We start from the raw sequence: 24,565 nt of genomic DNA, 5'->3' as shown, positions 1-24,565 counted from the left end.
AAAGGGTCACCACCTCTAATATAAACATAAACATGATAGATAGATAGATAGATAGATAGATAGATAGATAGATAGATAGACGAAAGATAGATAGATGATAGATAGATTACATAGATAAAGATAGATAGCTAGATAGATGATAGATGATAGATAGATGATAGATAGATAGATAGATAGATAGATAGATAGATAGATAGTAGATAGATAGACAAAAGATAGATGATAGATAGATTACATAGATAGAAAGATAGATAGATAGATAGATAGATAGATAGATAGATAGTAGATAGATAGACAAAAGATAGATGATAGATAGATTACATAGAAAGATAGATAGATAGATAGATAGATAGATAGATAGATAGATAGACGAAAGATACATAGATGATAGATAGATTACATAGATAAATAAAGATAGATAGCTAGATGATAGATGATAGATAGATGATAGATAGATAGATAGATAGATAGATAGATAGTAGATAGATAGACAAAAGATAGATGATAGATAGATTACATAGATAGATAAAGATAGATAGCTAGATAGTAGATAGATAGACGAAAGATAGATAGATGATAGATAGATTACATAGATAGATAAAGATAGATAGATGATAGATAGATTACATAGATAGATAAAGATAGATAGCTAGATAGATGATAGATGATAGATAGATGATAGATAGATAATAGATAGATAGTAGATAGATAGACAAAAGATAGATGATAGATAATTACATAGATAGATAAAGATAGATAGATAGATAGATAGATAGATAGATAGATGATAGATAGATGATAGATTGATAGATAGATAGATAGATAGATAGATAGATAGATAGTAGATAGATAGATAGATAGACGAAAGATAGATAGATGATAGATAGATTACATAGATAAAGATAGCTAGCTAGATAGATGATAGATGATAGATGATAGATAGATAGATAGATAGATAGATGATAGATAGATAGATAGATAGATAGATAGATAGATAGATAGATAGATAGACAGACAGACACAGACAGACAGACAGAGAATTATGCATGGACCCATATATATGACACAGAGAAACACATAAATATCCATCATCACAGCATACCATATATCTCACCATCTAATGTTCGTTACTATTGCAACATATTCTTTACTGTATGTAGGGAAACCTAAATATGGAAGTGCTAATGATTTTTAAAGCATTTCTCCTAATAATATACAAAAGAGGGAGAAAACTCTTAGCTGGATAGTGTCATGATTAAGGATGGGGTCTGGCCATGCCTATAAGAATGTGATGATTGGGCGTCTCTTCCATCACATCACATCTGAGGAAAAGAACAAATCTGATTGGTTTGACTTCCAAATTTGTAGGTTCCATGTGCAATTCCCCCATGTTTTTCTGCATGCTTTGGAGCAGAAAAAGATAAACTCCAATCCATGCTGTTCAGCACATTCTGACAACCAGTTCCCAAATCCATGGTAGGTTTTATTTTAGATTGCTCATCCATCCTTCTACTGCAATTCAACGCCATCTGAATGAGGGTTTTGGTAGCATTTAAATCCATGAGCTACTAGACTTTCATTGAACATTGTGTATCTGAATTAGTGGGTTTCCTCCTCTCACTCAATCTCTTTCCTGACTGGATTACAGTAAGGATCTATGGGAAGGATCTATGGGAAGGAACCGTTTCTGAATTTTGTAAATTAATCTGACCTTCAGAATCTCATGATGACAATTGTTTTATGTGAATGAATAAAATGGGAGAAAACAATATTCGGACACTGATGGACTGTATAGGGATAATAATAATAATTAAAAACAGACTGTGCTGGATTACAGTATTTTTAGGAGGAGGAGGCAGAAATCTATTTTTCTATTCAAATGTAATGGTGCTTACAGACTTAAGTTTAAGTGGATCAAGACATATAGAAATAAAATTCTGGGATTTTCAGCATAGTGAAAAGATTGCCATGTCCACAATTTTTCCCAAAATAAGGAGCTATACATAATGGCACCCCTAAAATGAAGCACTCGTAATGTAGGAAGAATTGAGGTGGCAAGAGATAGCATGTAGTAGTGAAACTCTCCGATCGAAGCATCTTAAAAGGGAGAGAAACAGCCTGTCAGTGGAAGAGCCATTTGACCAGCAAGTTCGGAGACTTCAATGAATTCTCTACCAAACAGAATGCAACTTCTAAACTTCTAAGAAAACATATAGCCCTTCTCGTTCCCCTTCACTGCAAAAAAAGCACATCTTTGGCACTGCTCAGGAAGCAACACACCATTGTTCTTTCGGCTATGTTATGTCCACATCTTCCACATCCAGTGGCCAAAAACTTACCTGCAGTGTACAATCATGGGCCCCTTGCTTTTCGTCGCCTGCTGCCTGACCATCTGTACAAAGTGCAAAATGCTTTCTGCTGCATTGGTGGGAGGGACACCATGGTCAGGCCAGGAGGTGTAATTAAAATGCATCACATCCTGCACTTCATCTGCCTGAGTAGAAGGAAAAAACACAAAGGTTCCAGAATGACATCAGCCCATTGCCAATGAAGTGCTCACTTACACAGGTTAAAATCGTCAAAGCATAGAGCTGGGTAGGAGTAGAGTACTCAGTCTTAACTTTCTACTGTGCAGGGGTGTAATTTATTTATTTTATTTACATATTAGACTTGTTGGCCGCCCATCTCACTTAGATGAAGTTGCTGGCTAATTAATAAATGTGTTGGTTTTTGGTTTTTTTTAGCCTGGAGACTAAAACATATGAAGAACGGTCGCAGGATTTGGGTTTGCTAGTCTAGAGAAAAGATGGACTAGGGGGGACATGATAGCAGCATTCCGGTATTTGAGAGGAGAGGGGTCAACTTATTTATCAAAGCACCAGAGGGCAGGACAAGAAACAATGGATGGGAACTAATCAAGGAGAGAAGCAACCTGGAATTAAGGGGAAACTTCTTAACAGTGAGGACAATTAACCAGTGGAATGGCTTGCCTTCAAAAATCGTGGGTGCTCCATCACTGGAGGTTTTTAAGAAGAGACTGGACAGTTACTTCTCTGAAATGGTATAGGATCTCCTGCTTGTGCAGGGGATTGGATTAGAGGACCTCCAACGTCCCTTCCAGCTTTATTCTGATTCTGATTCTATAGGTAGCCTCAACTTACAACTACAATTGAGTCCAGAATTATAGTCATATATTGTGGCAATTGTTAATCGAGGTGCCCACTTGAATGCCTTGCTTAACAACCATAATCCCAGCTAACTCCATTACAGTTGTTAAGCGGAACACAAGGTGCCTCAGGGTGGGGAAGGTGCTGGGAGGCCACAGGCCCATATTGCAGTATCTCCCCAGTTCAGAAATTACTTGCCATGGGCCACTCCCACCTGGTGAGACACACCTCGCACTGCTTCCAGTCCCCACCCATTGAGGCCCACGTTGAAAGCTTTTGGGCTTCCTCCACCTACTTCCTCCAGTCATGCCTTGCTCCACTTACCTTTCCCAAAGATTGCCTTTCCCAAGGAGAAGCAGCTGATGAATTGCAGATCCTCCCAAAATGGTGCTCGCTTTCGGGATGGCATATAGCGGCCTCTTTATAGGAAGGCTGTGTGCTGGATTGGCTGCTTCTCTTTCCGAAAGGCAAATTTTGTTCATGTGATTGTGGGGGCACAGCAGCGACCATAATTTCAGGGACAGTTTGTAAGACCCTTCATTCAGTACCATCATAACTCTGAATGGCAGCTGAACAAATGGTTGAAAAAGCCCATGTTCCTCTCCAGCCTCCTCACTGTCTGACTCTGCTGCCAGCTCCGCAGGCCACTGGCGGACCACAACACTAAATTGAGGACTACCTGTATCTGTCCTATGTCAGGGTCCGTGATCTCTTGACTGAGATTTTGGATTATTGCTTTTAAATTGAGGCAAGGAGAAGCAGCTAAGTCTGCCCAAACACATAACCATATATATACATACAGGAAAGTATTGTTTATGTAATACTCACGTGTGGATTATGTCTAGATTTTGTTCTAGTTTAAGGCCTCAAGACCCAGAAACCAATGTCTAAATATTAAATATAAGGCTGTTGGGAGTCCAGGAATCTGATCTGAGAACTGAATGGCGCACATATCCCTCCCTATAGCAATAGCATTTAGACTTATATACCGCTTTACAGTGCTTTACAGCCCTCTCTAAATGGTTTACAGCCTCAGCCTATTGCCCCCAACAATCTGGGTCCTCATTTTACCCACCTCGGAAGGATGGAAGGCTGAGTCAACCTTGAGCCAAGTGAGATTCGATCTGCCAAATTGCAGGTAGCTGGCAGTCAGCAGAAGTAGCCTGCAGTACTGCACTCTAACCACTGCGCCACCATGGCTCATCCAAGTTTTCTTTATTTCTGCAGTGTAATTTAAACCCAGAGGGAAATAGAGATGATAACACCCAGACAACCTTGGCTGATCTTGGAAAAGGTCAGACCTACTAGCATGAGACAATTATGGAATTCCAGAGTAATAGACTTCACACTGGGAAATTGAAAGAACTCAAAGGACTATGAGAGCCATATAAATACTTTTTTGCATATTCAGCGGTATTCACTAATTAAAAAAAGACGGTCTGAAGTAAATGAAAACTTAAGGTGAGCAGGAAAGTCTGAAAGTTGAATGGAAATCTACACACATACACAAACACACACATGTCATGGAATGTACAGGTAGTCCTTGATGTAAGACCACCATTGGGACCAGAATTTCAATTGTTAAACGAGTTGTACCCCATTTTACGGCCTTTTTGCCATGGTTGCTAAGTGAATCCTGTGACCATTAATCAAATCTGTCTTCCCCCATTGACTTCGCTTGTCGGAAGCTCGCAAATGGTGATCATGTGACCTCCTGGGACACTAAAACTATTGTAAATACATACTGGTTGCCAAGCACCCAAATTCTGATCGCGTGACTGTGGGGATGCTGCAATGGTCGTAAGTGGAGGACCCATCATAAGTCACTTTTTTTCCGGTGCCATGGCAACTTTGAGCAATCGCTAAACGAATGGTTGTAAGTCGAGGACTACCTGTATAGGGGATTTAAAATCAAGTTCTCTGCTTAATGGAGCAGAATTCCTAACAACTAACAGCTGCATGACACCATTTATATTGACCTACATAGCTGATTCTGAAGTTCCTGAACACCCAGTCAGCTTGCTCTTCTTCTGAAAGCATCTCCACCGTGATGTCTCCATAAAGAACGGGCTCTTCTGCAAAAGGCCAATAATGGTCACATTTCACCTGGAAAGGAGGAAAAATAAAGCAAAGTTACAAACAGGGAAACCAATCTCTTAAGAGGGTTTCCTTTGGTATTCAGCCGGTTCGGTTTAGACAAACTGGTAGCGGCGACCTGTGGGCAGCAGTATTCCGTCCTATTTAGCCACGTTTTCTAAGCCATGTGCATGTGTGCAAGCCGCGTGCACAAGCAAAGTGCATGCGCGCACACTCACATTTTCAGTGCACAGCGAACCGGTTGTAAAATTATGTGGAACCCACCTCTGATCAAAGTTGATGCAAGAATCCAAGGAAGGAATGTGCAAATCTAGACATAAAACACGTTCCTTTTATCCAGGAGACCCTAATGCAACCCCTTTATTGGGGTGGTTATTTTGGGTTAGATAGCGGCTTGTCTGTTTTGGACTAGAAAAATCTTCTTTTTTGAAGAAAAAGAAAGGTGAGCAAATCTGCCTGCAATAATGTTTTTCCTACTTGTACACTCAATCTGCCTTAACCAGCACTGTCACTGCCTTTTAAAAATTACCTTTCAGGTTGTGCTTAAACTACTTATTTATTGTATCTGGGCAAATTCCGCTTGAGAAATGTTCTGTATTCCTGCTCCCTTTCTGCCCATCTTTTAAATTTCATATTATTGTTCTTCCATTGTTTATTTTTAGAATAGAATAGAATTCTTTATTGGCCAAGTGTGATTGAACACACAAGGAATTTATCTTTGGTGCATATGCTCTCGGCATACATAAAAGAAAAGATACATTCGTCAAGAATCATAAGGTACAACACTTAATGATAGTCATAGGGAAACAGTCAATATAAATCTTAAGGATACCAGCAACAAGGTTACAGTCATACAGTCATTAAGTGGAAGGAAATGGGTGATAGGAACAATGAGAAGATTAATAGTAATGCAGACTTAGTAACTAGTTTGACAATGCTAAGGGAATTATTTGTTTAGCAGAGTGATGGCGTTCTGGAAAAAACTGTTCTTGTATCTAGTTGTTCTGGTGTGCAGTGCTCTATAGTGTCGTTTTGAGAGTAGGAGTTGAAACAGTTTATGTCCAGGATGCGAGGGGTCTGTAAATATTTTCATTTATTGTTTTCATTCCTCTGCGATTGTTATGTTTGCATTTTTAAATCGTTCTTTTTTTCTATTTTGTTGTTGAAAGCTGCCTAAGGCAAATAAATTACAAACAAACACATAAAGAAATATTTTTAATCTGCTTTATGGAAGTTTTGAAGGCATTTGCCTTAAACTGAATTAGCCTGCTGTGTGCTGTGGCCTATACTGAGTGAAGTGGCTATCTTAAGATTTCTCTTCTAGTTTTGTTAGCCCATATGATTAATTGGTCAAGATTAGCAAGATGCTTTATTGTGTGAGCATCCAAAAAGGGGAAAACAAACCTAATTCATTAGTTCCCAAGGAATTAAAATTCACCTCAATCAGACACACTTTGTGTGCTAATTGTAGCTATTGCTGGAGTGGGATGTATTGGCAACAGTCATTTGTGACTTTTTCATCTCACAGTTGAACTTACTTAATGCTTTCTGCATGCAACGGCCATTGAAGACTTTCCAAAATCTACAGCTGGTACAAAATATGTTGCCCATGTTAACTACTTGTCTCCAGGTATAGCAATATAACATAATTGCTGGAGATCCATTGGCTTCAGCTTTATTTCCAGTTGCAATTCTTTTATTTCCTAGTTATTGTGCTTAAATACCCCAGTAAATTTGCTAAAAGCCTGTTTCCAAAAATATTTGGGATTGTACAGTCAAAGAACAGCTGTATCTGAGATGAATGTGGCACTCCAGATCAATCAATCAATCAATTCCTTTAGCTGTGTTGCAGGAACAGCTAATAAGGATGAATTGATCTTCTACGTATACTTAATCTTCCAATAAAAGTGTTGGAGGAAAGAACAGCTGAGCCAGCAAGAAGGTTAGCCAGTTTAATGTAGTAGTTAATGCCACCTGGCTAGAAACTGAGAGACTGGGAGTTCCAGTACAGCTTTAGCACAAAGCCTGCTGGGTGACCTTGGGCCAGTCCCTCTCTCTCAGCCCTAAAACCACTTCCAAAATCTTGTTGAGAAGACTGCAGGAACCTGTGCAGGCATTTTCCAGGAGTCAAAAAATGACTTAAAGAGACACACACACATAATGCGAGATGTAGAATTTTAGCAGGACTCCATGTTCCAAAAGGCATGAAAGAAACTAGAATCATAGAACAGGAAGTGACCCAGGGGTGGGAGTCAGCCGGTTCAGAGCGGTTTGGGGGAACCGGTAGTTCCCACGATCAGCTGGCTCCGCCCACCCGCCCACGTCCCTATCCTGTCCTATATTTCCTTCTTTCTGGCTCAGCTGATTCACACGGCACAGCTGATTTCTACACCTCCACTGTTCTACTTACCAGGGTTGCCTTAGAAGGTAAACAGCTGAGCTTCAAATTGCTGTATTTTGATGCTGCGCGCAAGTGCGTTAGCCGCGCGCTTGCGCAAAGCGCACACTCACCGAACCGGTTGTTAAACCGGTTGCAGCCCACAACTGAAGTGACCTCAGATATTATTATATCTAATGCCCTGCTCGGTCTACATACCCTTCTCTTCTCATTGCACTGAGTAAGCATAACAATGATTTGTGACTTCTGCTGGAGAACCATCTTCCAAAAGTCATTCCTTGTCTCAGGGAGTGGTCCTTGAGTTGCAATGTACTCTTGTGGAGAGTTGTAACCCTGCAAAAGAAAAAGCTTACTACAGTATTATTTTATCGATATATCTTTTTAAATAAATGGTGCCTTTTAAACCACATCAGACTATCGTTTCCTCCCAAGGATATCTACAGAATGATTCATTCTTATGTAACTGCTGCCCTTATATTTTGTGTGTGTTGCTTAAGCCAGGGGTCTCCAACCTTGGCAACTTTAAGACTTGTGGACTTCAACTCCCAGAATTCCTCAGCCAGCTTAAAGTTGCCAAGGTTGGAGACTCCTGGCTTAAGCAGTCTGTCAGTTCTGAAGCTGGTCTGGCCGAAGCCATCTTGGGGCTTCAGTGTTACCACACTAGAGCTGAGGGAAGGTTACTTACAGGGATGTAGTTGGCATTAATGTAATCAGAGCCTTCTTCTTCATTCATTGAAACCAACTGAACACGGCTGAAGTCATCTGCAAAAAGACAACATATCCAATGACAAATTCAACATAAATACATATCATGAATTTTGGAATTGAGTCTCTGAAAATTTATGCATGCATTTGAATGAATTTGGGGAAAAATCAAGAGTCAATCAACTTTCATTAGCTGATATTTCAATACATTCATAGTAAGGGCCAAGCCCTTATTTCAGGGTTCAAAAAATATAAGACAGGGTCTTATTTTCGGGGAAAAGTACCCTGTTTCCCCGAAAATAAGACCCTGTCTTATATTTTTTGAACCCTGAAATAAGGGCTTGGCCTTATTGTCAGGGGGGTCTTATTATTTTCAGGGTGCAGGAGGCCCTGGGCGGCCTGCGCACTCACAGCCGGAAGTCTGGCAGAGAGAGGCTCCCACTGCATGCCACCATCAAGCCCCTCCCCTCCTGAGGGGTTGTGTGGAACATGAGCGGCCCGAAGGCGCCTGTCCCCCCTCGCTTACACGCCTCCCAGGCCTCACCACGTCATTGTGGGTGGACTCTCTCTGCGGGGCTGCAGCTCCCTTTGCCCATCGCTGCCTCTCTGCTCCGGCTGCCCGCAAAGCAGAGAAAGGCGCCCGGCTGGAGGGGCCCCACAATGTTCTAGGCCAACCGGCCGAAGACTTGGCAGCAGGCGGCTGGTCCGACGAGCCTCTTCTCTGCTTCCAGCAGCTTCCAGCCAGGGTTTGGAAGCCGCAGAGGCGGCGTTTGGGGGAGAGAAAGAACAACTTCTGCTGCTTTCCTTGCGTGCAGCCAGAAGCAGAAGCAGCAGAAGTCTTTCTTTCTCTCCCCTAAACTCCGCCTCTGTGGCTTCCAAATCCCAGCTAGGGCAGTGGCTGCTCTGGGAGTGCACTTCCCGCTCTATGGTGATAGTTGTTGGAGGCCTCCCCTTCCCCCCTGCTCCTCTCCACTCCGATTGCCCCGTGGTCCCTCCACCCAAGTACTGACTGACCAGAGCGCCCACCAGCAAGCCCAGGAAGCCCTCCACCTCGGGAGTCACCAGACGGGACGGCGACCAGGCCGGACTCTTCCTGGAGAGGGGAGCCTTACGAGACCCTTGCCCTCCCTCCCTTCCTCCTGCAGGCCCCGCTTACTCTTCCCAGGCGCTCGGCAGCGAGATGCCGGGCAGCTGCACCAAGGGCAGCTCCGACAGATGCAGCTTGGCCAGCCCGGCCACGGCCAGCGCTCCCCGCCCACGACTGAAGTTGGCCCACAGGGGGTCAGCCGTAAGAGAAGGGAGAAGAGATGGCAAGTGGAGCCCCGTCTCGCTCCATGTGTCTCACTTCTCCACCACCCCACCTGCCACTGCCCCTCGTCGGCCAAGATCAGCAAGCCAGATTCAGGAAGCTGAATGCGCTGCCGCGGCCTGGGAGGAGAAGAACGTCAGAAATGGGCTCTCTCGCAGCGCCCCCCCTCTCTTCTTCTCCCGAGTGGCAGCGGGCAGCGGTGCATCCGGCTCACCGAATGTGGCCTGCTGATCTTGGGCGGCAGCGGCAGTGGCAGTGGCTCTGACCCAATTGTTTGTGCAGCTGCACATGTGTCTAAGTATTTGGGGGAGGGGCTTATTTTCAGGTGGCGTCTTATTTTAGCTCATGCGCTCGAAAGTTTATTATCCAGACATGTCCTAGTTTCAGGGAAACACGGTACTTCATGACTACCACCCAAAAAACCCCTTCACTTCTGGATTATCAGGAACACATTACATATCAAAGACCATTTGGTAACCTTAAGCTAACCTTATTCCAGGGAGTGGGGAGGGAGCGAGGGAGGGAGGAAGGAAGGAAGGAAAGAAATTTTTCTATGAGTTAGATTTAAATATAGAAAAAGCTGGCAGGAATGTAAGTCACTGGAGTGCTATTCTTTTATGTTCATAAAAGATAGTCGTATTAGTTGAATTAATAACATAATACTATGTGGTAAATTTATTCCTTTCTGTAGTTCAGAAGGAAAGAATAAGCGGGCAAGGCAAGTAATAGAAAAAGCAAAATGCTCAGAATACATAAAAAAAATATTGTTGGTAGTTTCTCAACAATGCTATCCTTTGGTGTTAGCATTCCATGTCACCTGGATGCCAGTACAAAGTCTGGTGTTATATACAACAACTCTCTCCTAAAACAACAACTTACAAGGCAGGATATTTGTGTAGCGGTTTTTGCTGCGATTCATGGGAAGATCAGCTGCAAAATGTGGGGTTTCCAGCCCAATCAATTTCAGTTCCTGAGTGAGACAGACAAACACACACATTATGCTTAGACATATTTTGTATCAGTATCTTTATCATTAGGCAAGCTAACTCAATAACAACATTACAATCAAGGCAACCCATTTGTTTTCAAAGAATAGCTGAGCTAAACCCCAACAAGGGAGGCAACTGTGAGAGTGAACCATTATTTTATGTTGGCTTAGTATTTGTTTGCTTTTCTTTCCTCCATGGGACAAAATGGACAACATGGGGGGGGGGAAGGGGCTGAGAATAATACAATTAAGTAAAAGAGGAATTCTGAGACTAAGAGAAATCATCTTTGCGAATGAATACTTATTATCTAAATAAATAAGATAGCAATGTTTTTATCTGCATCAAACATTAGTGGAATTATGTGGGAAAGAAATTTCTTCATTCATCCTACCTACATTTGCAAAGTGTACACTACAATATCTTTGGAAGTGGTTGGCCATTGGTGTTTTCTTCCTAGGGCTGAGAGAGAGGAACTTGGCCAAAATCACCCAGCTAGCTGCGTGCCCAAGGTGGAACTAGAACTCATAATCTCCCAGTTTCTAGCTAGGTGCTTGAACCACTACACCAAACCATCTCTCATCAGGGATAAAAACACACGTACAAATATCACACACATACATGTGTGTGTGTCACACATATTTGAGTGTGTGTTTGTCGGGTTGGCCAAGATAACTTACTACGGTAGTCCTTTGCTACTCAACTGCTTTGAAACTCGTTGAATTTTGGTATTCAACACATTTTGACATTAAAATTTCACCCCGGTACTCATTGTTTGTTTGGTACCGATGCACAAGCTAGAACTTGTTGGTTTCAGCTAACTTGTGACTTACTATTTTATTCCTTAAGGGAAAAACATGTTTGGTACTCATTGTTTTTGGTACTCATCACGCCTCCCGGAACCAATTAATGATGAGTACCGAAGTACCACTGTATTAGGTCTTTTATCCAGTGGTGAAATCCAATTTTTTTTACTACCGGTTCTGTGGGTGTGGCTTGGTGGGTGTGGTGTGGCTTGGTGGGCGTGGCAGGGGAAGAATACTGCAAAATCCCCATTCCCTCCCCACTCCTGGGGGAAGGATATTGCAAAATCTCCATTCCCACCCCACTCTGGGGCCAGCCAGAGGTGGTATTTGCCGGTTCTCTGTACTACTCAAAATTCCCGCTACTGGTTCTCCAGAACCTGTCAGAACTGGTTGAATTTCACCCCTGGTTTTATCCCATAATAAAGAAGAGATGGCTGTTAGAGTATCTCCCTGCTTAAAGGAAAGTATGAGATCTCGCTTCGTCATGCAAGGAAAGTTTTAAAAAGAAATGGAAAAGAAAATGATATTTAAGAAGTAATAATCCCTCCGCTCCCGCCCTGCTTTGAAGTGGAAAAGTCTAAATATACTATCTAGTCATTTACTCATTTATTTCCATAAAATTTAAATAGCCAAAATCTGAACTGGGATTACCTCAAATTGCAGAGAGAATTTGTAATCAGAATCTTTGGCCATATCCTTGACGTAGCTGTCAAAATCATCCAGCTGGACAGGGCTTTTTAAAAAATGCATACAGAAAGAAATAAAGAAAGTCATGTCATTCGCAAAAGTCACCATCTGGTAATTGAACCAGTAAGCTAAAGAAGTAATTTATGCCTGTATCCAACTAACTTGGAACCGGATGAGAGAAACATCAATAAAATATGATATGTCAGATAGATATTACAGAAGTGAGGCCAGAATGGTCTTTTTAAATAAAAGCCAGTCCTCCTTCCCACAATAGCAGGTGAACTGATAATATCTGAATTACATGTCATACCACAAGAAGGGAAAGGCCCCTCATCTGACTGAATTCTTCACCCCCAGGCATCTGTCACCAGCCACAGTGATATCAAAAGTGGGCAATCACTCCACGAGGCAATTAGTGTCATGACAGCTGATGAAAATCTGGTCTTTGCATGCAATGATACATATGACTTTTGCATAGTCTTGCCTTCCCCTAAAGACATCTAAAGTCTGTTTCTCATACCCGTGTTTCCTCAAAAATAAGACCCTGTCTTATATTTTTTGAACCATGAAATAAGCGCTTGGCCTTATTGTCATGCGCTCAAAAGCCCGATTGGGCTTATTATCAGGGGATGCCTTATTTTGGGGGAAACAGGATATATATATGTGAAATCATAGAACAGGAAGTCTGGAATCCTTGTCCCCAATATTTTATTTTATCCCTCAACAATTGGCAGAAGGTAAAGGCCCATTCACACGTGTTAACCCTACTACCTGAAATACTACAGTCCAGATTAGGTTTATTACCTCATCCAATATGAGGAAATTTTAATGTTTTGTTGATTATTTTCAACAGGACTCAGTCCTCTAAAAAACGCCTCACAGGTCAGGATTCCATCCTGTTGTTCTAACCTCTTATTTCCTGAATACAGGTAGTCCTCAACGTACGACCATAATGGAGGCAGGAATTACAGTTGCAAATTGTTATGATTGTAAATGAAGGCATCATATGATCAATTTTTTTATTTTTTTATTTTTTTGTGGTGGCCATTAAGCAAATGTCATAGCTGTTGGGTGATCAATATGGTCATTAAATGAATCCATTTTACGGGCCTTTTTTTTTTTTGCCAGAAACTAAAGCAGATGCCAGAAACAGGCAAAAACATTGAAAACTGCAGTCATGCGACCACCAGAAGTTACAAATGGCCATAAAGATATGCTGGTTGCCATGTGCCCAAATGTAACAGTAACAGAGTTGGAAGGGACCTTGGAGGTCATCTAGTCCAACCCCCTGCTCACGTAGGAGACCTGTACTAGGGATTTAAACCGCCAAACTGCAGACCTTTCTGATCGACAAGCTCAGTGTCTTAGCCACTCAGCCACCTAGTCAGATGCCTAAATTGTGATCATGTGACTGTAGGATGTGTGTGTGTATCTGTGTGTGTACAGACATCATAACTTTGAAATCGGGTTGTCTTGGGGGAGGGGCATTATAACTTCAAATGATAATTAAACAAACAGTTGTAAGTCAAGGACCACCTGTAATGAAGGAAAGTCAACCACTCTTCTTGTCTAATTTCTGTGCTCCAATTTGTGAAGATTAGAGGACACGTATGCGTTTCTTTTCCTTAAAGCAAGAAAATCCCAAGGAACCTGTCTCTTATCAACAATTAATTACTGCTGTTTACCTGCTTTCATTAATGATCCAGCAAATAATTAGCAACCGTGTTGAGTGATGGAGCAGTTTGATAACAGGAATGTTCCTGGTTGTCCCCCCACTTCATTTCTTTCACGCTTTATGAGAGTCAACCAAAGGCAAACCCTTTGGGGAATTGTTAACAAGAGATAATTGATTTTTCCCCAGTGCTTAATTTTCCATTTGTCAAGAACATTTTTATCATGAAGGATCTTCTGTGAAAAGTAAATGGAAACCTACAGGTTCTCATGATGGAATGTCATTCTCAGCGATACCTCCAGTTTTCGGACAGCCCTTGAGCAAGGACAAGGCTGTTGTGGCTCGCTGGCAGCCTGAGGAGCTGGCAGCAGAGTCGGACAGTGAGGAGGTTGGGGAGGAACATGGGCCAGTCCTGGGGGCTGGGGAAAGCTCGGACGAGGGCTCTGCGTCGGAGGCAGAGAGGGAGATAGACAGCAGCGAGGCAGAGGAATAGCTGGAGCCCATTCCCAGTGTGCTAATACGCAGAGCAGCCAGAAGGCAAGAACAACTCAGAAAGCAGGGTCGATTTGGGAGTAAAGCCACACCTTGGAGATGATTGGCCCCTCCCATAGGAAACAAAAGAGGAGCGAATGGGGAGGGGGCTTTTGCAGGAAACAATTTGTTTGCTTGTTCGGTTCAAGAGTGAAAAGTTCTGTTCATGACTCTAAGAGACTCTTTGCCAAGTTTTGCCTTACAAGTTACGTGGCAGCTTTTATTTATTTATTTATTTATTTATTTATTTATTTATTTATTTATTTATTTATTTATTTATTTATTTATTTTATTTTATTTTATTTTATTTTATTTTATTTTATTTTATTATTTTATTTTATTTTATTTTATTTTATTTTATTTTATTTTATTTTATTATTTTATTATTTTATTTTATTTTATTTTATTTTATTTTATTTTATTTTATTTTATTTTATTTTATTTTATTTTATTTTGATTTATATGCCGCCCTTCTCCGGAGACTCAGGGCGTCTTACAAGGCGTTAAGCAATAGCCTTCATACTTTTGTATATTTATACAAAGTCAGCTTATTGCCCCCACAAACTGGGTCGTCATTTTACCTATCTTAGAAAGGATGGAAGGCTGAGTCAACCTTGAGCCTGGTGAGAATTGAACTCGCAGTAATTGCAGGCAGCTGAAAGCTAAATACTACCTTTTAACAGTAGCATTAGTCTACTGCGCCACTCAGGCTCTAACTTGCCAAGCAAGATAAGGTGTGTTGATAAATATTCTTTTGAAAAACTGTTTGGACAAGACTTGCTGGCTGTGAATGAAAGTAATTCACAGTCGTGTAAATAAAAGAGGTTTTGTCGGAACTCTTCTTCCTGCCTTTTAAGGGAGCCTAGGTCATAACAAAGGCAGTGCAGGTTCCAAAATTGAAAGGATTCTTGCAGGGTTGATTTTAGAAATTTTGGCAATTATAAGGTCATAATATGGTGCCCTCCGTGATGTGGCTCATCTTCTGATTTTGTTAGGAATTTCAAAAAAGCCCCACCCTCTTCTTCCCTTTTATTCTTCAAGTTTTTGAACTTTATGCTTATGATTTTCAGCCCTGGGAAACTTCTTTTTTTTCTTGAACATTTCCACCCTAATACCAAACTATTTCTATAACCAAATGCATGGGGGGAAAATACTGAAGCATTAATTAAATAATTGATATTTTTAAAATGAGCATACTTGGTCAGCTTTCTCTTCTTCAATCCATTTTTACTCCTGCAAAAAAAAAAGAGAGAGAGAAAGAGAAAAACATTCCATAGTTATGTCTCATTTCCAGTTCTGTGGCTAACTATTTCTAATGTATCCTATCTATCTATGTGGTCGCTAACAGTCAGCACTGACTTGGTAGCACACAATCAATCACACAATCTTTCTAATAACAGAAATGCATCATGTGTGAACATTCTTGCCTCGTATGCTGCAGGAATCTAACTTGCTCATGGATTTAATTGGGCAATGAAAACTTGCTTATCTACCTCCTTGCTCCCATTGTCTGCTTCAGAACCAGCTCTACATTTCCGCAGGATGAAACTCCTGATTGTCAGTCCCAAAGCAGAGACATATTTTTGCCTATTTTATTTATTGCAATATTTAACTGCCTGGTAGAAGGGCTTAAAAGCAAACTGGCTCATTCCCAAAAACCACAGCAGTTCTAGAGCAGATTCTTGTCTCTAGCAGGCCAAAAATATATTTGCTTAAACCAAGGTAGATGTTTAGGTGAAGAATATTTTGTGCCCTATATGACAGTCATACTAAATCAAAGCACGTAAACATGCAATGTTTGATTGATGATCAATCAATCATAAGATTCCATGTAACTATATCCAGATTTTCTTAAAGCAAAAAACTAGATCTGGTTTGCCCCAAAGGTGCTTTTTCAAGAGGCAACTGGACTTTCTGGTTTTTCTTTGAGGACGTTTCACTTCTTATCCTGAAGAAGCTGAAGAAGCTTCTTGGATAAGAAGCTAAACGTCTTCAAAGAAAAACCAAAAACTCCAGTTGCCTCTTGAAAAAGCATCTTTGCAACAATCATGACTTGGATGAGTGAGAAGCTCCGTAGACATTTAGATCTGGTTTGCAACCTTTTTATTTCAAGGGATAAAATGCATTCACGCTTTGGAAAATTCACATTAATTAATCAAACCCACCAAGAAAAGAAACTGGTTTGTTCAGTCTTCCCCAGCCTGGTGTTCTCCAGATTTACGTCTGTCTGTGCTTACCAGAGAAAGTTGGGAACAATGGTTGAGCACATCTGGAGAACAACAGGTAGTGGGGAAGCTGGCTTTGATTACTGTTAAGCAGAAGAAGATAATATGACTTACCAAGGGTTAATATAAAATGCCAAGAGATAATCAGTCCAAAGGCAGGAGGGTAACAGAGTTAGGAAAGCAAAGACACTCCTACGCCTGTGAGTATTAATAGATAACATACACAGATTTTTTTTGACAGAAAAAAAAAGCAAGATTATTAATATGGCAAACAGAAGTCAATACAGCAATTTGTCATTTGTTAGACTTGGGCAGTCAGAGATCCCAGAAGAAGTAACAGAGGGGCTTAGAGACTCCCTAAATTTGGTTGGTGCTGAACTCTTCATCAGGCAAAGAAGTCTGCAATTACAATTAAGGCTACGTGATGAAAAAGAGAAAGAAAAGGTGCACCCATTTTTTTAAGGATGCGACAAATGTCTACATTTAATTTATTTCTTTATTAAAGAAATTTGAATGCCTGACCATTCCACCAAAGGCAACTCTGGGCAACCCACAACAATCATTTGTGCTATTTTCTGCGGAAGGAGAAGCATAGCTAACAACTAAATTGAAAGGCTGACAATCCTTGAATGTCCCAGACACTCCTGCATTATGACGTGAGTGCTAAAAGAAGGAAAGGAAGGAAGATGGAGACGATAAGACATTTAATGAGCTCATACATCAGATTGCCCAGACTTTCAAGCGGTAGGTGTGGGGTCTTATTGAAAAATATCTCGTGAGATTAGACGGGTATCACATGAAATCTCAAACAAGGTCATGACTCTGAGGGAGATGAAATATAAATAGCTATCCCCTCCCCCCATATTTTTACTTTATTTGATAGAATAAGGGCACTACTTGAAGTCCAGTAGCTACTTTAATGTTTACATGTGTAATATTAGCAAATTTTGAACTCTTTTGGATATGGAGGAGAGAGAGAAAAATTTTGGGGGGAGGGGTAAGAAAGAATTAAATACGGTAATAGTCAATGCTTTAGTTTCTAGGTCTTATGGAGAGACCTTAGTTTCAATGCCTTATGGAGACTTGGAACTGTTTCCTGGCCTAGGATTAGAGCAGGGGTGTCAAACTCATGACCCGTGGGCTGGATGTGTCATGTCCTGGCCCTGCCCCCTCCCGGTTTAGCAAAGGGGGAAAAAGTCCCGATACATCACGTGATGCCTTGACGCCGCAAGTTTGACACCCCTGAGAGTCTCAGTCTCTCTCCCTCCCTCCCTCCCTCCCTCCCTCCCTCCCTCCCTCCCTCCCTCTCTCGTTCTCTTATCCATTATCTCTATAATCTTTCTATAGCTATCTATCTATCTATCTATCTATCTATCTATCTATCTATCTATCTATCATCTATCTATCATCTATCTATCTATCTATCATCTATCTATCTATCTATCTATCTATCTATCTATCTATCATCTATCTATCATCTATCTATCATCTATCATCTATCATCTATCATCTATCTATCTATCTATCTATCTATCTATCTATCTATCTATCATCTATCTATCATCTATCATCTATCTATCTATCTATCTATCTATCTATCTATCTATCTATCTATCTATCATCTCTAATCAATCAATCAATCAGGATAGATCTGGAAGGGACCTTGGAGGTCTTCTAATCCAACCCCCTGCTCAAGCAGAAGACCCTGCACCATTTCAGATAGCTGGTTGTCCAGTCTTTTCTTAAAAACCTCCAGTGATGAAGCATCTACAACTTCTGAAGGCCAGCTGTTCCACTGGTTGATTGTCCTCACTGTTTGGAAGTTTCTCCTTAGTTCTAGGTTGCTTCTCTCCTTGATTAGTTTCCATCCATTGTTTCTTATCTTGCCTTCTGGTGCTTTGGAAAATAGACTGAACCCCTCTTCTTTGTGGCAGCCCCTCAAATACTGGAATACTTCTATCATGTCACCCTTCATTCTTTTTTTTCTCTAGACTAGTCATACCCAGTTCCTTCAACCGTTCTTCATATGTTTTTGTCTCCAGGTCTTTAATAATCTTAGTTGCTCTTCTTTGGTTTTACTAAGGATTTATCTATTCTCTCTCTCTCTCTTTCACTCTCTCTCTCTCTCCCTTCCCTCCCTCATGTGACCTGATTGCTGAGTACCTGTGGTAACATGGCCACAGGGATTGTGTGTATGTGTGTGTGTGTGGGGATACTTCAGAACTTCAAAACTGGATCGTAAGTATCCCTAGCCTAGGAGATCCATTGCAACATCGAATGATTGTTAAGTGACCACCAGTAAGCCAAGGAGTACCTATAGCTCTTCTCTCACTCTGACACCCCAATTACATTTATCCTCATTTGAATTGTATATATGAAGTTTACTGTATATTGTAGCACTGGGCTGTTGGGTTTTTAGCTCTTCTTTAGATTTTTTCATGTCTGAGTCTTTAATTAGGATTACATTTGAACTCCTGACTTTGATGCAGATTAAAACCCGCTTTTTCAAAGCAGCCCAAAAGAGGTTAATGATATCTGTGAACAATTTTTTACTTCTGGGGGCTCAAGGAGGAAGTGAAGGTTGATTAGTTAATTAGCTATGTCAATATTTACAGGGAAAACTGGTAGCCGACATTCAGTTTGGAAGCTCATTACCGGAGGATCAGCTTCAATGCCATATCAAATCAATTTAGCCATTTGTGCCAGCTGATTGCACCCCATAAAATCCAGAGAATGACTTTCAAATTTATCCGGTCTTTAATCTAGCTATTAAATGGTCACCCCTGAGTATAGAGGCAATGCCTGATGGAATTTTTCTTCCAATCAGAATAACTTTCCTTTTTTTCTCTTTCTGTCTGATAAATGTATCTGCCTACAGGAATGGGTCTGCCCTCTTTTGAAATAAGACATAATGCAGAGACAGGCTAAAGAAATGAGATGTTTGCCTGCAGACGTTATGTGAAAACTTTTTCTGCTGAAGCCATATTTCTACAGAGAGGCTGGGAGCAAATGCCAGTAATAGACAAAATCAGAACAAAACATGGGATGAGATATAAAGCATGCATGGTTTCCTCTTTCAATACTTCTCTTTGCAGCATCTTCTCATTTTCCATGCTGTCCATATCCAAATCTGACTGCCGGGCTTTAGGTGGTATGGATAATTTTTTTTAATGGGATGGGGGCTTGGCTTGGCTTGGCTTTCCAGGGGAAACATTGGACAGAATTGTGATGCAAAACGAGTAGAGGTTATGTGAACAGACAGGATTTATTTTCCTGTTTCTTAAATTTTATTTTTGTTTCTTTTAAATGATGTTCTCATTGTTAACAATTTTCAGAATTTTCTCTTTCAAGTTCCTCCCTCAGTTTTTAACAACTGGGTTTATTTATTTATTTTATTACATTAATTGAAACGCCCATCTCGTTTCAAAGTGACTCTGCATATATTTGCAACATCCAGAGTCATAGGATTTGCGGCCTTCCTAGCCTGGTTACAAGAGTCATTGGAGGTAGCTGGATTCACTGAACAACCATGCGATTCACTTAACAACCGCAGCAATTTGTTTAACAACCATGGCAATAAAAAGGTTGTAAAACTAGGCACAATTCGTTGAACAGGTGCCTTGTTTAGCAAGAGAAATTCTAGTCCCGATTGTGGTCATAATTCAGGGGACTGCCTATATTCCAGGATAGGCAGGTCAGAAGTCCAATGTAGACTAAGCTTGTTAACAAAACATACACAAGCTAACACTACTTTTATTATAAGATGACAGTAATAGAATCTTGTAAGTCTGAATGTGCTTCCCCCACCTCTCTTTTTTCTTTATGAGAATTAGGGAGGGTTCTATCTGAGATACTTTCTCAAATTACATTTCTGCCCCAGGCTAAGATTTCTTGTATCTAATCACTGTCTTGGTTGCATCTCTTCTTCCTGTTCTCAAGGTTATTCCTTCTTCCCATTACAGGTACATTTCTCTAGCTTGGTCCCAAAAGCATAAAAGAATTGCTTAAATGTGGTTGTTGTAAAGGACAAAATCTTCAGATTTAATTAATAACTTGCATGTATTTGTCAAGAGCCTGTCCAGAAAATCATGGAAAATGAGATTCGTGAGAGTTTGAAAGACCAACAATGCCCTCTTGAGGCTGAAAAATAGGACTCAAATTTTCTTCTTGATAAAAAGGTAAAAGTACCGGCATGAGTGGAGACAAGATGGATAAAGACTGCTATAAGTTGTCACTGATATTCTTTTTTTTTAGTTAAGATATCTCTGCATTTGCTATGCTTTGTGAGAATCTAAGCTCTAGAAAATGCAGCACGGCTTCCTCCAATTTTTCACAAGAACAACAAACCTCTATTTCAGTTGAGCTGAAAAAGAATGATTTGCCCCAAATCACCCTGAACTTCCATAGCTGAGGACAGTCTTGAATCTTCCCATTCTTCGTTGGTGCTCTTGCTACACAAAACAGGGAAATTTCTCCCTAGCTCTAGGTTGGTTCTCTCCTTGATTACTTTCCATCCATTGCTTCTTGTCCTGAGCTCAGGTGCTTTGGGAGTCAACCTATTCTCCAAAGCACCTGAAGGAAGGACAATGGATGGCAACTATTTTTCGGAGTATAAGACGCACCTTTCCCCCCCAAAAAAGAGGGTGAAAATCTGGGTGCGTCTTATACTCCGAATGTAGCCCCGCCCAGCTTCTCAAGGTTTCAGGGGCTGAAAAAAGCATCAGAAACAAAGCTTCAGAAAAGAAGCCCCCAAACAGAGCTTCAGAAAAGAAGCCCCCAAACAGAGCTTTAGAGGCTTTTTTTCTGAAGCTCTGTTTCGGAGGCTTTCAGAGGCAGAAAAGAAAGTTTTTTCTGATTTCAGAGGCAGAAAACAAAGCAAAAAAAAAGCAAGGCAAAGAGCTCACAACTAAGGAACCTGTTGCTAAAATTAACCTCTGGGAACAGCTGATTGGGAGTATTCCGGGAGGCTGATCCACCTGCCAATCAGTTTTTTTCTTATTTTCCTCCCCAAAAACTAAGATGTGTCTTATACTCCGGTGAGTCTTATACTCCAAAAAATACGGTAATCAAGGAGAGAAGCAACCTGCAATTAAAGAGAAATTTCCTGACAGTGAGTACAATTAATCAGTGGAATGGTTTGCCTCCGGAGGTTGTGGGTTCTCCCACACTGGAGGTTTTTAAGAGGAGACTGGATAACCATTTGTCTGAAATTGTATAGGGTTTCCTGCTTGAGAAGAAGTTGGACTAGAAGACCTCCAAGGTCCCTCCCAATTCTGTTATTCTGCCAGCCCCAAATGTCATTGAATAGCATGCTAGGAGCTACATGTCCCCCATTCTCCCCCGTCTCACAGAAATGGTCAGACAGTTGGACTAGAAGACCTCCAAGGTCTCTTCCAGCCCCAAGTTGATTTAATTTAAAGTTCCCTTAATAAATATAGTTAAATATAATAACGGATAACTTCTCAGATTTTAGTAATTTCCACCTTACACATTGCAATTGGGCGACACCCTTTGGAAGACCTATAAGGATTGCAGCCAAGTTTTCCAGGAATTGTATGGAGCCCTGAACAAGTGCCATGTTTACTTAATGACTGCAGTTTTCGCTTAATGAGGCTGCATTCACTTAATGACCACTGCAAAATAAGGTCATAAATTATGGCAATCATAAAGTGGATCATCACAGCGGCCTTGAAATTTCTCATTTTTAACTGAAGCGCAAAGATATTAAATAATTTAATAGGATGAGTTAATTGGCTCTATCACTTTGAGGATCTCCCTCTCTCCCTCCCTCCCCCCTCTCTCTTTCTTTCTCTTTCTCTCTCTCTCCCTCTTATAAAAGGGTTCACTGTATTCTGTTTTCAGCTTCTGGGAAAAAGAATGAAAAACCACACCAAGACAAAGAAAAAAAGTGCATGGAGAAAACACATTAAAAATTAAAGCCTACTGATATATTTTAAAGCACTGTTACCACAATAATTAGCCTTGCTCTTTACATTGTGCTACGAAAATATGGCCAAATAAAAGGCATTTCCTCTCAGTCAGCACAGGTGCAATCTTCCTGCAATCTTTCTTGACCGTTAAAAGCCATTTTTCAGGTTCATGGTGCCCATTTTTTTTAGAAGCACCCATAAATAAGGAGACTACATTCTACATGTACTCCCATAAACAAAAGAGATTTCCACTTCTTTGAGTTCTTAAAGCTGCAGCTCTTACAGCCTAACTATGACTGCCACAAACATTGTAATGCCATTTTAATTAGGAAAAACATAATACTTTCTGATCCTTTAATAGCAATTTTGGATTAGATGATAATGATTTGAGATAACCCAGTCCCTACAGTCTATTGGACTGCCCAAACTGTTATGGAAACTAGAGTTGCACAGAAAGTTTATCAAGTAAAGATTAATTCTGTAATTTGAAATGTTCTTATCTCATGTCTGAAGAAATAATACTCTACTATATTAAAGCAATTTTTTAAAGAGAAAGATCACCAGGATCTAATGGCTAGACTTTCAATATTAATATCCAGCTTAAAGGAGTCAATGTAACAATTATACAGGGGGAGAAAAAACCTATATTGCAAATCTTCTGAGATATATACCTACCAGTTGTACGGGAGTTTCCCATCTCTTTCCAATGAAGCAAAATTCACAAATGTTCCTGCTCCACATTCCCTAGTTTGGAAGATTCAGAGTTATTATTGATGGATTTAAAAAAAAAAATCACATATCTTGGCAGAAAGTCTATCACTTTAAACTTAAACAAGGTAAACTATGCTGTTTTGTATGAGGATGTTTAAACCTGCTGTTTAATGCTGTTAGATGTTGTTAGTTTCCAAGAACAGTTCTTGTTGTCTGCTTGGAATGCAAATTAGGATAGGATTAGAGTCCTGAAATAAATGACAGCCCACACCTGCCTCACCTCTGCTGTTGCTCAACACCTTGATTTAGAAAACAGTTTTGTCATAAGCCAGAAAATTTCCCAGAAGCAACACTACTGCATAAATGAGCTGTTTAATGGGTTTTTACTGAAAACTGTGAGGATAGTGATAAAAGATCGGCATGGAGTTTAGGAACCTTAGCAACCAAAAATATGCACAGATGTGAAACTAGCGCTGAACTTGATGTTGTAACAGAAGGGCTAGGTGGGAAATTTAACATCTTCAAGCTCAAAATGTAAAAGTAATTTGCTGCAGTATTGCGTGCAAAAGAGATGCAGTGGTCCACAATCTTTTGGGCATCAGGGACCAGTTCTGCAGAAAACAATTTTCCCATGGACTGGGGGCAGTGGTTTTGCATGCTGCCTAGCTCCCATGCAAACTCAGATGAAGTTTTGCTCACTTGCACGCCTTGGTTCCTAACTGGCTGGGGATCAGTACTACTCCGCAGCCTGGGACTTGGGGGACCCCTGCTATATACAGTTTATGTGTGTGTGCATAATATGATATCTAGCCAATTGGAGAATAGGTCTTTATAAGAATGTACTGGTCAGCTGAAGTCTGGGAATGACTGGAGCAACATGGAAATCAGTTACAGTTATATACTGTAATCCTAAATATGATTGCTAAAAGTAAGCTCCCTTGAACATAATGTTGGACTTTGGACTAAACTGGGTGATCAAATCAAATTTTTATTCAGGACAAATCCAACAATCTGTTCGTTTAAAGACTGCCTTCTGATCTGTTGCTAGATGTCTGTGGGATCAGAGAGCTTTGATTTATACTGGCAAGAGGGTGATGTTAATCTTCAGATAAAGAATGGGAAAGGAAGGGGTAGGGGCCTTAAAGCAAAAAAAAGTCTGCTAGAGAGACAGCAAGAGAACCATCGTGCTGGAAGACATTTGCCTCAATCTGATGTCCTCCAATCAGTTTAATTTCTGCCATTTTTATTAATGCTGAATGAGAATTCTTAAAGTTAAAGTACCAAGTCTGAAGGACACTAAATTGGAGAAAGCTAATCCAGTTTCTGATTAAATGCAGGACC

At 40.5% G+C, this 24,565-nt stretch overlaps 1 protein-coding gene across 1 annotated transcript in view; it reads right to left on the bottom strand.

Annotated features, from left to right (window-relative positions):
• Positions 1-24,565, bottom strand: part of PTPRO (protein tyrosine phosphatase receptor type O) — a 155,369-nt gene that overhangs the window by 11,265 nt on the left and 119,539 nt on the right. The window contains exons 16-24 of the mRNA XM_070947053.1: positions 23,189-23,257; positions 16,698-16,781; positions 15,556-15,591; positions 12,120-12,216; positions 10,556-10,646; positions 8,348-8,424; positions 7,861-7,995; positions 5,151-5,273; positions 2,340-2,494 (exon numbers count right to left, since the gene is read on the bottom strand). Coding sequence (XP_070803154.1) covers positions 2,340-2,494; positions 5,151-5,273; positions 7,861-7,995; positions 8,348-8,424; positions 10,556-10,646; positions 12,120-12,216; positions 15,556-15,591; positions 16,698-16,781; positions 23,189-23,257 — 867 coding nt within the window. The remainder of the gene's footprint in view (positions 1-2,339; positions 2,495-5,150; positions 5,274-7,860; positions 7,996-8,347; positions 8,425-10,555; positions 10,647-12,119; positions 12,217-15,555; positions 15,592-16,697; positions 16,782-23,188; positions 23,258-24,565) is intronic.

The sequence above is a fragment of the Pituophis catenifer genome, unplaced genomic scaffold (genome assembly GCF_029215685.1).
Source record: "Pituophis catenifer annectens isolate HBS135680 unplaced genomic scaffold, rPitCat1.0.hap2 SCAF_7, whole genome shotgun sequence".
NCBI lineage: Eukaryota > Metazoa > Chordata > Lepidosauria > Squamata > Colubridae > Pituophis > Pituophis catenifer.
Note: the sequence above shows the minus strand (reverse complement) of the source record. Positions and strands in the feature narration are given on the sequence as shown.